Source organism: Podarcis liolepis, assembly GCF_965112155.1.
Source record: "Podarcis liolepis genome assembly, chromosome: 3".
NCBI classification, from domain to species: domain Eukaryota; kingdom Metazoa; phylum Chordata; class Lepidosauria; order Squamata; family Lacertidae; genus Podarcis; species Podarcis liolepis.
The window spans coordinates 97,431,954-97,445,194 of NC_139557.1; the positions used below are offsets into that span (position 1 = coordinate 97,431,954).

At 46.1% G+C, this 13,241-nt stretch overlaps 1 protein-coding gene across 2 annotated transcripts in view; it reads left to right on the plus strand.

The window, feature by feature from the left end:
• PTPN14 (protein tyrosine phosphatase non-receptor type 14) overlaps positions 1–13,241 on the plus strand; it is a 116,197-nt gene that overhangs the window by 77,438 nt on the left and 25,518 nt on the right. For both annotated transcript variants that reach the window (XM_083494132.1, XM_083494133.1), the window contains exons 6-13: positions 108–178; positions 1,832–1,919; positions 2,889–2,977; positions 4,401–4,488; positions 6,286–6,368; positions 8,583–8,640; positions 9,210–9,288; positions 11,243–12,723. In XM_083494132.1, coding sequence (XP_083350258.1) covers positions 108–178; positions 1,832–1,919; positions 2,889–2,977; positions 4,401–4,488; positions 6,286–6,368; positions 8,583–8,640; positions 9,210–9,288; positions 11,243–12,723 — 2,037 coding nt within the window. The remainder of the gene's footprint in view (positions 1–107; positions 179–1,831; positions 1,920–2,888; positions 2,978–4,400; positions 4,489–6,285; positions 6,369–8,582; positions 8,641–9,209; positions 9,289–11,242; positions 12,724–13,241) is intronic.

Consider the following 13,241-nt stretch of genomic DNA (forward strand, 5'->3'; position numbering starts at 1 on the left):
ACACACTTATGCCATGTTACCACTTACTCACTTTTTTTCTAAATGAATAAAGCACCGAATATGGCAACCTTTGCCTCTTGATCATTGTTTTATTTCTGTCTCTCTAGGACTGGATCCAAGACGAAGCCTCCCTGAAGGAGCTGACTGACAAAGTAGCCAAGGTGCACACAAAACACAGGTGAGACCCCAAAATGCCAGTGTGTTGCTCAGAGAAGGCAGCTTGCCTTCCTTCGCTATCAACTGTTTCTCTAGTAGGTTTAGCCTGCTGTGCTGTTTCCTGCAACCTGTGTTTCTGCTTTCGCCAGTGGCTTTGATATGGTCTGGAATGACACCTCTTAGGGAAAGGGTGGCTCCTTGCCTATCAGCCATTGTAACAAAATGGCCCTGGCAAGTTCAAAGGCAGTGGACTTCTGATGAGGAGATGCTGGGGATAGTCAACAGAGGAAACGCTGTTGCTTTCAAGCCTGCCTTGTAAGTTTCCCAGAAGCATTTGGGTGGCCACTGTCAGGTGGGTGGGGAAGCATGATTTGATGATTACATACAGGAAATCGTGCTTGCTAATTATTTTTGAGCACCGTGATGCTGCACACGCATCGGAATGCACTTGTGCCTGTAGTGAAGGCTGGGGAAGGATTTAACTTCCTTCCACAGGGCCTGTAAGACAGAGCTGTTCCCCCTGGCTTTCAATTTGAACTTAGCCTGATCTTTTATTCCCCTTCCTTCCCTCCCCCTCCCCTTTTTATGAAGATTACCCACTCTGGGATCCCACAGCTAATTCTCCCCTGATCTCCTCGCTGGCCCAAATAGGACTAATTTAGCCAGCTAGCCCTGCTGATCATCTAATGTTTATTGGATGGATTTTACCCCTAAATTGATTTTTGAATTCTGAATTTATTGATATTCACGTTTTATACCGTATTTTCTGCTGTTTTTTGTTGCATCAATTAAGTGTTTTAAATTTGTTGTTAGCCGCCCTGAGCCCGGTTTTCTGAACCGGGAAGCGTGGGGTATAAATAAAATTATTATTATTATTATTATTATTATTATTATTATTATTATTATTATTATTATTATTATTATTATTGCTGACAGTGGGCGCTGAGGTTGAGAGAGAATAGCTTAATTCCAGTCAGAAGCCAATACTAGCAACAGATAGTGACTGGGTGGTAGCATTTTTGCATGACTATAAAATTTCCTTTGGCTTTGCTCATTTTCAGCTTAAGACTGTTTTTGATGAGATCTGGATAGCCTAGGTTTAAGTTTGGGGGACAGGAGGGTTGCCCAAACTATTTTGGCCTTTGAATGTTATCGTTGTCCTAGATCAAGGGCACCCAATGTACCATTCAGCGTGAGAGTCAGTGTGGTGTAGTGGTTAAGAGCAGTGGACTCGTAATCTGGTGAACCAGGCTTGCGTCTCTGCTCTTCCACTTGCAGCTGCTGGGTGACCTTGGGCCAGTCACACTTCTCTGAAGTCTCTCAGCCCCACTCACCTCACAGAGTGTTTGTTGTGGGGGAGGAAGGGAAAGGAGAATGTTAGCCGCTTTGAGACTCCTTCTGGTAGTGATAAAGTGGGATATCAAATCCAAACTTCTTCTTCATTCTCCTGATGTCGCTGGACTCCAACTCTCATCGGATCCCACCCCGCCCAGCATGGCAAATGGTCAGGGATGATGGGCAATGTAGTCCAAGAGCATATGGAGGACACAAAACTAGCCTTCTACGTGTTGAATACCTCTATATAATTCTAAGTTAGCAAATTCCAAGGGTTCAACCTAGAATCTTTGGTCCTCTGGGCAATCCTGACCCGTCTTTCTCTTAACTCGATTTACAGTGGCATCTCTGCAGCGGATGCGGAATTCCTGTACATCAGTGAAGTAGAACGACTAGATGGGTTTGGGCAGGAAAGTTTCCCTGTGAAGGTAAGGAACTCCGACTTAATTTCCAACTGAGGCCTTTTATTTTATTAGGAAAATATGAAACGTCCTGAACAGCTTGCAACCAGCTTGCAGAATAAGTCAAAACATTGCAGTTTTTAGCTTTCAAAGTCAGCCTCCACCCGCTCCACCCCCCCACCCATTCATTGTTTGTGGAGGTATTCTGTAGCTTTATCTGCCAGGGGCAATCTGATTTCTACCCTAAGGCACATCTCAGCTGAAGATCTGCCCTTGTCTCAGCTTCAGCTGATTTGAAGAATCTGGACAACTGTCTGTTTCGCCCGAAGGGACAGAAGGAAATAAACAATTTGGCTCCTCTCTTGTGTTCTGAATCTTGTGACAGCCTGCATCAAAGTTACTGATTTTTGCACCGGAAACCAGAAATTGATGCAGCATTCCATGTCGAGCCTTTTGGACAACTGACAGAAATCAAAGGTTTAAAGTTCTGCGCTGCGGCAAATCAATTCTCTAATCCATTCTCTTTTGTAGTGTTTGGTAAGCACCAAAGTGAGATAAACACAAATTGGAGAGGGCGCAGTAAGCATTGCTGTAAGAGCTAACTCCACACTTCTTTGGTGGATCCAGAGAAAAACGCAATTAGAAGTTATTCAAATTGTGCTTCGTCCTGAGGCACAGTGAGGTCCTTGCTTCTGATATTGCTCCATTCTACTTCTGGTGATATTTCTTTGGAATATTTTATATGAAAGGAGCAAGCGGCCTTGTGGATTCAATCTTGATACGCGATATATGTCCATTTCGTCAGCGGGGCAGATCTTCTCATGGGAGGTTTGTTCAGCCCGAAATATCTGATGCAAAAGGCATCTAGATAAGAAATAAGATTTTGTTGGGGGTTGGGTTTTCCTCTCCTTTTTTTCTTTATATTGTGATTGCTGCTGATTTCAAGGTTTGGTATAATTAAAATTTGAACATTTACATTTATTATTATTCATGTAGGACAATCAAGGAAATGACATGCACCTTGGAATCTACTGCATGGGGATTTTTGTCAAGAACAGAATGGGAAGGCCCACAGTGATCTACAGGTAAAAACATGATCAGGAAACTTTGTGTCTGACTGATCCAAAGCTAGCTTGATTTCCATCAACTTGGCTGGATGGGTGAAAACCGGATCCAACCCAGTTTTATTCAGTTTAATCCAATGATGGGATCCCACTGACAAAAGAGATTCCACTGAAATGGAGAGGGAGGATTTCTTTTGCCAGTTCCTCTGCCTGGCTCCTGTTCCCAGTACTACCTCCCACACTGTTCCAGAGGCTCTCAAACCTAGTTTGACGTTCTGTTCTGGATCCTTCATAAACTGAGGTCCTGCATAGGGCCATTTCAGTTGTGGCACAGATATTATGGAATGTCCTCCTTTGATGACACCAACTAGCTCCTTCTATATGTTCTTTTTTGTTACCTTGAAATATATATGGGAAAACCTTTGGTGATGGCTGAAAGCTCCTCATATTTCTTTTTTGCTCTAAGTGGGACTAATTCGCTGCTCTAGCAGTACAGCAGGGTTGGATACAGCCCTGTTTGTATTTCGTTATAGGCCATGAGTTTGCACAAAAAAAGGAGGTTATTATTTTTTTTCAAAGTGATAAACACAACACATCCGTTTGTGTTTCAGCTGTTTCCCCTCCTAAAACAAGGTGTTTTATTTTATCTATTTACAGTGGTGCCTCGCAAGACGAAATTAATTCGTTCCGCGGGTTTTTTCGTCTAGCGAATTTTTTGTCTTGCAAAGCACGGTGTCAGAAAAGTTTTGGAAAAGCTTCAAAAATCACAAAAAAACCTCAAAAAAGGCTACCACACCGCGTTCTATGAGTTGCTCCTCGAAGTCAAGTCGCAACTGTAGTAACGGTGTTAAGAAAAAGGAAACAAACTTGCAAGACGTTTTCGTTTTTCATCTTGCGAAGCAAGCCCATAGGGAAATTCGTCTTGCGAAGCAGCTCAAAAACCGCAAAACCCTTTCGTCTAGCGAGTTTTTCGTCTTGCGAGGCATTCGTCTTGCGGGGCACCACTGTATTCATTGTTGCATTTATATACTATGTTTGCTCCAAAGAGTTCAAGGGAGTACAGGTGATTCTCGCTCTCCTATGAAGTAGTCAGGTCAGGGTTACAAAGGAAGCTTCGTGGCTGATGAGGAGGACTTGAACCCTGGTCTCCTAAGGTCCTCATCCCACATACTAAACACTTTACCACACTGGCTGCATAGCTTTCCCATCTGCAGAACCATTAACATGATTTGGTTGGAGGCAAAGACGCATTTACGTTTGCTTCTTAGGTGATTACTCTGTACATGCAGCCAGGTCATTGATAATAGTTTTCACAAGCTAAAAGCAGGGAGAGGCTTGATTGAGCCAAACAGTTACTGAACATTCTCCTTGTACTGAAAGAATCATGACAACTCTGGCTGTTTCGCCGTGGCATGTCTGTTTCAGCAACCTTGCTTCTCCGCAGGTGGAATGATATCGGGAATATAACACACAACAAGTCTTCCATTGCTGTGGAACTGCTCAACAAAGAAGAAACTGTGCTCTTTCATACCGTAAGCAAAGCATTAAAAGATCAGCCTTAAGGGTTATTTTTTCCCCCTTCCAACCACAGGATCTTCATTGTATACATTTTAAGTGTGATGGATTCTTACAGATGATTTCCCAGGGTGCTATTTTAACTTCCGTGAGATCAACCCCACCCCGGGAGCTTGGAAAGGGATTGCAGTGAATGATAACTGATGGTTGTTAGTAGGGCTGTGCACTGGATTCAGCTCAAACCTGGCCGGCACAGGGCTTGGGCAAAGTTAGGTTGAGACAGCCTTGGATCAAGTCAGGCTGCCCAGGGGGATCCGAGGCTGTCAGGAAGCAGAACATCAGATGGCAAAACTGCAGGGGTCTGCTTCACTGGTGTGTTCTCAAAAGGGAACGTGTCGGCAAAACAGATTGAATCCTCCGCTCACCAGCTGACGAGTAGAGGATTTGATCCTGCGGGCTGAGCTACTTTTGCAAGTATCTTTCCCATACGGAAGGTGATTGCAAAGAAGCACCCAGCAGGCTTGAACCTTCCTGCTCTCTGTTCGGAGGGAGTCTCTGCTTCTTCCTCCACCCCTCCTCCCAACCATAGTTAAACATGAGCTCCAGCCATGGATTGATTCGGGGCCAAACCAAGGTGGTTCAACTTGATCTATGGCCTTTTAAACTGGGGGGCAAGGGAGGTTGTTTTTATTTGTGATTATGGTTTGTATTATTGTGTTTTCATATTGGAAACTGCCTTGTGATTGTCAGATGAAGGACGGTAAACAAATTTAATAAATTATAATAATAATAATCCAGGGTTCTGGATTGGGTCAGGGGAGCTGTACACAGCCCTAATTGTTAGCCACCAGTATTACCCAGTTTTGTAGCAACAAAAGAACTGCCTTGCAGGCTGAGTCCAGAATCCATCTAGTCCATTTTTTAATTTTATTTTTACCAGTGGGCAGCCAAATGCCTTGGGAACGTCATAGGATGGGCTTCATTGCTGTACCCTGATGCTTCTCTTTAACCTCCTGTAAATCAGATATTAAGGACGCGGATGGCACTGTGGTCTAAACCACAGAGCCTAGGGCTTGCCGATCAGAAGGTTGGTGGTTCGAATCCCCCCAATGGGGTGAGCTCCCGTTGTTTGGTCCCAGCTCCTGCCCACCTAGCAGTTCAAAACCACGTCAAGTGCAAGTAGATAAATAGGTACCACTCCGGCAGGAAGGTAAACAGAGTTTCCCTGCGCTGCTCTGGTTCGCCAGAAGCGGCTTAGTCATGCTGGCCACAAATGCCGGCTCCCTCGGCCTATAGAGCGAGTTGAGCGCGCAACCCCAGAGTCATCCGCAACTGGACCTAAAGGTCAGGGGTACCTTTACCTTTTAAATCAGATATTGGTCTTTTAAAAGAAACTCCATTTGATTTCTCACGAGAAAAGCCTTGCTGGATCAAACCATTGGTGGCTGTAGCTCAGCCTCTTGCTTTGCACCAAGCCAAGCCAGATGCTTCCAGGAAACAGGGCTTGAAGCCTTAGGTTTGACACTTGTCATAGCACCATTTCACCATTGGACTTCTCTCCTCTGGTCCCCAATGGTGTGACTAGTTTGTATTAGCATCTCTATTGAATTAGCACCAGCATCCCTATGATATGGGGACTTGGATGCTGGCATTTGTGCATGTGTGTTTCTGAGCAAAGCATATTCCTACTGAATATTTCAGAGGAGCGCGTTCACCGTTACATAACCCTTTGCTATGCTAGTCACAGTGTAATTAAGTGTTTTTCCTGCATTCCCTTGCCTCCCTGCCCCCTCCACCCTTTCAACTTTTTAAAGGACGACCTTGAAAATGCCAAGTATATTTCACGGCTGTTTGCTGCAAAGCACAAGTTTTACAAGCAAAACAACATCTGCACAGAGTGAGTACTTTCCCCTTTTCCAGTTCTGGCTTCTGCTCGTGAAATGTGAAGCGACCTCATTTCGGTTTAGGCTTTTGGAGGCCATTTTTATTATTTGTTCCCCACCTGCCTTCTCCCTCACCCTCACCTGCAGAAACACAGCAAAGGGAAACATTTCTCTAGTTCAGAAATCCAAGAGAAGGCCTGCATAAAGGATGCTTGCTTTCTCGATTGTAAACTTAGAGGCTCAATTTAGGATGAAAGGTAGCTGCAATCCGAAACACACTGGTTGCAGTGGGAGAGTTAAAAAGGACCTTGGGAAGCTGTGGAGACCAGCCCTCTCCTAGGTGCAGGATCTGCCATATCAGATGCAGCCAAATCACCTCTGAAAGATGAACGTCCGGCCAGAAGTGGGCAGTAGCACAGGCTGCCAGTGGTCTAGTGGCATACTCAGAAGTGCAGGGACCCCTTTGTGGTTGTCACAGCCACGCCCCTACTAAGATTATCCGACCTTCTAAGATTATACAATAATCTTATAATATAAGAAAGAAAATATAATTATAATCTTATAATTAGGAATGCATTGTGACAATGTGCAGATCTCCAAGTGTCACCCAGGGTTGTTTGTAGCCATACAATCATACAATTAAAGGAAGGAAAACAGTTTATGAAACCAAGCTAAGCTATTATTATTGCTATTATTATTTAGTTACAGTGGTACCTCGCTTCAGGTTACATACGCTAACCCAGAAATATCACCTCGGGTTAAGAACTTTGCTTCAGGATGAGAACAGAAATCGTGCAGTGGCGACAGTGGGAGGCCTCATTAGCTAAAGTGGTACTTCAGGTTAAGAACAGTTTCAGATTAAGAACAGACTTCCAGAACGAATTAAGTTCTTAACCCGAGGTACCACTGTACTTATAAAAATAACTCAGAGCAATGTGCAAACTCAGCAGAAATAGTAACACCTTTTGCAATAAACCCTATAAATGAAAACCTAAAAGACAGGTCTAGCAGATCATGCATCACCAAAAGAGGGCACAAATACTTTAAAAGCCTTCATGCTAAGGACCGAAAAGCCCAAGCGAAAAGGAAAATGTTTAGGCCTCGTGCCTAAAATAGACAAAGAAGGTGCCAGTCAATGGACTCCATATAACGATGTTGCTAGATGGGCCTCTGTGACGAGGGAGTTCCACAATTTAGGAGTTGCCACAGAGAATGTTCTCTGGGCTGCCGTTCCATGCCCCTTCTATTCCCATTTATAAATGTTCATGGTGGCTGCAAGATGGCTTTGCCCTGCTTCTGCTTCGGTTGCCAGGTTATATTATTTTGTATCTCTCATCTTTTTCTAGTTTTGTTGTGTTTTATGCTGTATTTCCATTTTGGTTGTGGCTGACTGCCTTTGCAGCCTTGCCTAAGGCATGGGCGATGCCTTCAAAAATCAATAAAATAAGACACGGGTTTAATCATTCTCTTAGAAGACTATTTGAGGCCTGTGATTCCTAGCCGAAAACCTTTCCCGCCCCTCTAGTCTGTGCTTTTTTGAAAATGGCTCTGTTGTTCGCATTTCTTCTTGTCTGTCTTATTTTCTAATTGCACATAACGTCGTTCACCAGATCAGAAACTGTAAGAGGAGAAATTCCGCCTTTCTTCTCTACACGTAAGCACTTTACTCCTGCTCTGTCTTGCGAATGCTTTTTTTCTTTCATTTGCTCTCTTCCTCCATTCTATCATAATTTCTCCTTAAGTTTTCCCGCCATGCATCCTGCTATTCTAGCATCATGCCCAGCACTTATTTAATATTTCCTCTCTTGGCTTGTGTGTGCGCATTGCCTCTTGAGTGACTTGCTTGCTCCCAGATTCTTGTTTTCTTCCTTGCCTAAACCACGTTGAACTGTCTTGTGTTCCCAGTCCTCATTTCTCAAATTGCTTTAGTTCTTTCCCTTTCACTCCTCCCCTCCTTGAATTTTCAGGATATTTTTTTTTTTACATATCCTAAGCTTACCACTGGCTTACCCAAAGGCCTCTCATTTAAGCCTTTCACCTAGCTGGTATTTTGCCAATATCATTTATTCAGAGTTCCTGTCATAGGACATATTTCTGGGGTCCCTCTTTCCAGATTCTCCCCAATACCACGCATAGAAACACCAGACATTAACAGTATGAAGTGTGCATTCTTATTCAAAATGACGTTTATTTAAAACATCCCCCCTTCATTTTTTTCCCTCCCACAGACAATCAAATTCCCCTCCTCCTATTAGGCGGCGGCCCACCTGGAGTCGATCATCCTTGGTAAATATCTTGGGATAAGTGACAAGCTAAACAACAAGCACCAAGGAAGAGGGGGGGGGGAGAGAGAAATCTAGAGCTCTTTTTATAACTACAGAAATCTATAGCAGACATAGGCAAACTCGGCCCTCCAGATGTTTTGGGACTACAACTCCCATCATCCCTAACTAACAGGACCAGTGGTCAGGGATGATGGGAGTTGTAGTCCCAAAACATCTGGGGGGCCGAGTTTGCCTGCGCCTGATCTATAGTATAGTTATAGCATAGCAGTGTTTTGTGGAAAGAGTACTTGAAAAGTCAGTACAAGACTCCTGTCATTAAATGTTTTCTTGGGGGGGGGGATGTGAATATTTGGGGAAGGGCCATAGCTCAGTGGTTGAGCTATGCCCCAGGTACAAACAATGGAAGCTCCAGGTATGGCTTGGAGAGTATCCCTGCCTGAAACCTGGGAAGCCGCTACCAGTCAGTGTAGACAGTATTGACCTAGCTGGACCAAGAATTCTGATTCATGAGAAGACTGTTTCCTATAACTCTGTGTCAAATTGCAATTTTATTTTCTTTTTGCATTTTAGCCAAGGCAACACCCATTTATTATGCCACCTATGCACCTCCAGTGTGGAGAGCACTACACGGAAACTCACAATTCACAAGGTATTTATCACAAATATTATGACTAAAAACAACAACAGCAATAGTAAATAATACATTGGTAGGGCTATTAAGTCGTCAAGCGCTGGTCATGCTGACAGGCTGCTGCTGGGAGTAGAGAGAAGAAGGAATGGAACGTGGAAGGGGGGGGGGAGTGTCTGGAACCTTAAACAGAAGCATTCCATGCTGCAACATTTTGTTACAGATCCCACTTGTTCACGTATAGCCTGCCTAGATTTTTCAAAGCACTTCACAAACTTGATCTCACTTACCTGCGTAATAAAACTGTAGGGCAGGACAATATGGTTACACATCTGCAAGAAAGAGATGAGGACAAGAGACAGTGCCTTGCCATAAGGCTGGTGTGGAGAACCCTTGGCTCTCCAAATATTGCTCCAAACTACATCCCCTGCCATCCCTGGCCATCAGCCATGCTCCCAGGGGCTGATGGGAGTTGTAGTTCAGCAACATCTGGAGGGCCAAAAGTTTCCCATGTCTGTTCTAGGGCCAACAACTTGGCTTGTGGCAGGTGTGAGATTGAAACCAGAGACCTCCTGGTTAGTAGTTGAATACTCTTGGCTACTGTGCTGAAATGGCCCCCTGTTTAAGCAGTATGTGCTATCCCACCAAGCTTTGGCTTAATGGTCAGGGGGGAAAATACCACACCTTTCAAACAGGAGTGTATTTCTCTCCCCAACCCCCAACCCCACTTCTCTCATTGTATCCAAATCCAAAACTGCAGAGAGAGAGAGAGAAAGATATAATATTTTTAAATGGCAGGGGTCTGGCAGGAGAGGGTGGATTAGGGGAGAGACCATTCCCGATCATTACTATTTCTGCACTGTCATTTCTGCCTGCTCTAGAGGCCGAGAGCTTCTAATTCTACCCCACTGTTTTGCTGATTTCGGAAAAGAGTGTTTGTTCTGTTTTGCATCCTCTCCCCACCAACAAATTTCACTACACTCAGTATTACTAAGTACCAGCTCCATGTGCGTTAAGATCAGCAAGCAGGCTTCCTGTTTACATGAACAAGGTGGTGGTAGTGGTGGAGGTGAGACAGTTTGCTTCACACATCTGGGGAGATGTGCTATAGAAAGTCTCCTGTGTTGGGAGGGATGTCTCCCGGTGTTTTGCAGGGATGGGCAATCCATGTTCACATGAGGAGTCATTTGCCTGCAAGAGTGTGCTGGCTTGTGACAGCACTGGCATTTTCTTAATGGAAGAGGAAGTGATTCGTAGCTCTATCCCTGCTGGTCACATTCTTCCTGACTATGGCCGGCTCCACGTGTGCCTTGGGCTCCTTTCCCCTTCCATAGCTAGCAGTAGGGAGACCTTGTTTGTGCAGGCATGGCGGCGATGTCGTCATCAGAGTTTTGGAAGGCCCTCTCTCCTACTTAAGGGACGCAGGTGGTGCTGTGGGTTAAACCACAGAGCCTAGGACTTGCTGATCAGAAGGTTGGCGGTTCAAATCCCCGCCACGGGGTGAGGTCCCATTGTTCGGTCCCTGCTCCTGCCAACCTAGCAGTTCAAAAGCACAAATTTCAAGTAGATAAATAGGTACCGCTCTGGCAGGAAGGTAAACAGTGTTTCCATGTACTGCTCTGGTTCGCCAGAAGCGGTTTAGTCATGCTGGCCACATGACCCGGAAGCTGTCTGCGGCCAAACTCCGGCTCCCACGGCCAATAAAGCGAGATGAGCGCCGCAACCCCAGAGTCGGTCACGACTGGACCTAATGGTCAGGGGTCCCTTTACCTTTACCTCTCCTACTTGCCATGATGGCAATGTTCTGCCTGCACTGTCAAACCCAATATGCCTCTGAATACCACTTGCTGGGAATTGCATTCCTGTTTGCAGGCTACCAAAAAACCCGCCTTACATTCTCATCTCTTACTCCACTGTCCTTAGCCTGTTTGCTCATGATGTTTCTTGTTCGTTTCTCATTTTCTCCTGCCCACAGACAGCATTTTTCACGGAAACGAAGATATGTTTTACTGTAGATCTCAGAGCAGCTTGGACAGGTGCGCGATGGACTTCAGCTACTTGAACGGCAACGTTCCCAACGGCAGCGTGTGCAGCGCCCAGAGCATGAACTCTCTCAACCACTCGCAGAACTTCATCCAGGCTTCTCCGGTGTCCTCCAACCTCAGCATTCCCGGGAGCGACATAATGAGAGCGGACTACATCCCCAGCCATAGGCACAGCGCGATCATCGTGCCTTCCTATAGGCCGACACCAGACTACGAGACGGTCATGAGGCAGATGAAGAGGGGGGTTGTCCACCCGGACAGCCAGAGCCAGTCCTTGAGGAACCTCAACATTGGGAACACCCATGCGTACAACCAACCCAAAGACCTTGTGTACAGTCAACCGGAGATCCGGGAGAGGCCTCCTTACACCATTACGTACGGGCCTCAGGGCACTTACAAAAAACACGCCGCGCCATCTGAGCAAGTGAACCCCATCAACGCTGCGCAGACGAAAGCAGCGGCCAGTTCCATTTCCCACACCGTCAGCACCCCGGAACTGGCCAACATGCAAGTCCCCAACAACCAGAGGTGCGGCACGGCGCACATATTAAAGAACTACCTTTTCAGGCCCCCGCCGCCGTATCCGCGCCCCCGTCCTGCGACCAGCACACCCGACCTCGCGAGTCACCGCCACAAGTATGTCAGCGGCAGCAGCCCCGATCTGGTCACTCGCAAGGTGCAGCTCCTGGTAAAGACTTTCCAAGAGGACAGCTCTCCGGTGGTTCACCAGTCTCTCCAGGAAGTTAGTGAGCCCCTTATGGCGGTCAAGCACCATGCGGCCGTCAACAAGCGCCACAGCTTGGAAGTGATCAGCAACATGGTGCGCGGCATAGAAGCGATGGCTTTGAAGAGCCTCAACGCCCCCCTGCCGCGCAGGAACACGTTGCGGGAGCAGGTGCAGCAGGAGGAAGTCGTGCCCAGGGCTCACGAGGTCCAGCAGCTCCCTCACTACCACCACAAGAAGACCTTCTCGGACGCCACAATGCTGATACACAGCAGCGAAAGCGAAGAGGACGAAGAAGCTTCGGAATCGGTGCCTTCCATGGCGGCGCTCCATGAAAACGTGGAGTACAGCGCTCAGCTGCAGGCCGCCTTGGCTAGGATACCAAACAAACCTCCCCCTGAGTATCCGGGCCCCAGGAAAAGCGTCAGCAACGGAGCCCTGAGCAATGAGCAGGCGAACGTTTTGCTGGCTGCCTCTCGAGCCAGGGCTGTCAGGCCGGGTCCTGCGAAAGCCATCAGCATTTCTCGGACTGATCAGGCGTCAGTGAATGGGTCCTCGCTCGGCCCATCCATCTCCGAACCGGACCTCACAAGTGTAAAGGAAAGAGTCAAGAAAGAGCCAGTGAAGGAGAGGCCTGTGTCGGAAATGTTTTCGATTGAAGACAGTATCATAGAAAGAGAGATGAGGGTAAGCATATTTTCAATTAGCACACAGGTGGGGTGGAGTGGAATCTCTGAACTGAACTGCTACAATAGATTTTTTTTTTCAAAAAATTTTTTGCAGAGCCATTGAAAAACTAGACCAGTGTTTCCCAAACTTGGGTCTCCAGCTGGTTTTGGACTACAACTCCCATCATCCCTAGCTAGCAGGACCAGTGGTCAGGGATGATGGGAATTGTAGTCCAAAAACAGCTGGGGACCCAAGTTTGGGAAATACTGAGCTAGACAGTCTTAAGAGGAGAGGTAAAGTCAATGCCGTTCTTTAATCGTGTTGGCTGTCAAGAAGTCAGATCAAGAATTTAGCTTTCGTAAAAATTGAGATTGTAATCATACTGGCTAGAAACTTAATTTAAAGAATGGTGCTGAGATTCTCGAAGTGCTGTTCACGGCATTTGACTCTGTTGCATACCTTTTTCTTGTTGTTCTGCCATGCTGGGTTCAGAGCTCCTAATCATGCCTCTAAGGTATAAGAGCTTCACATGTAAT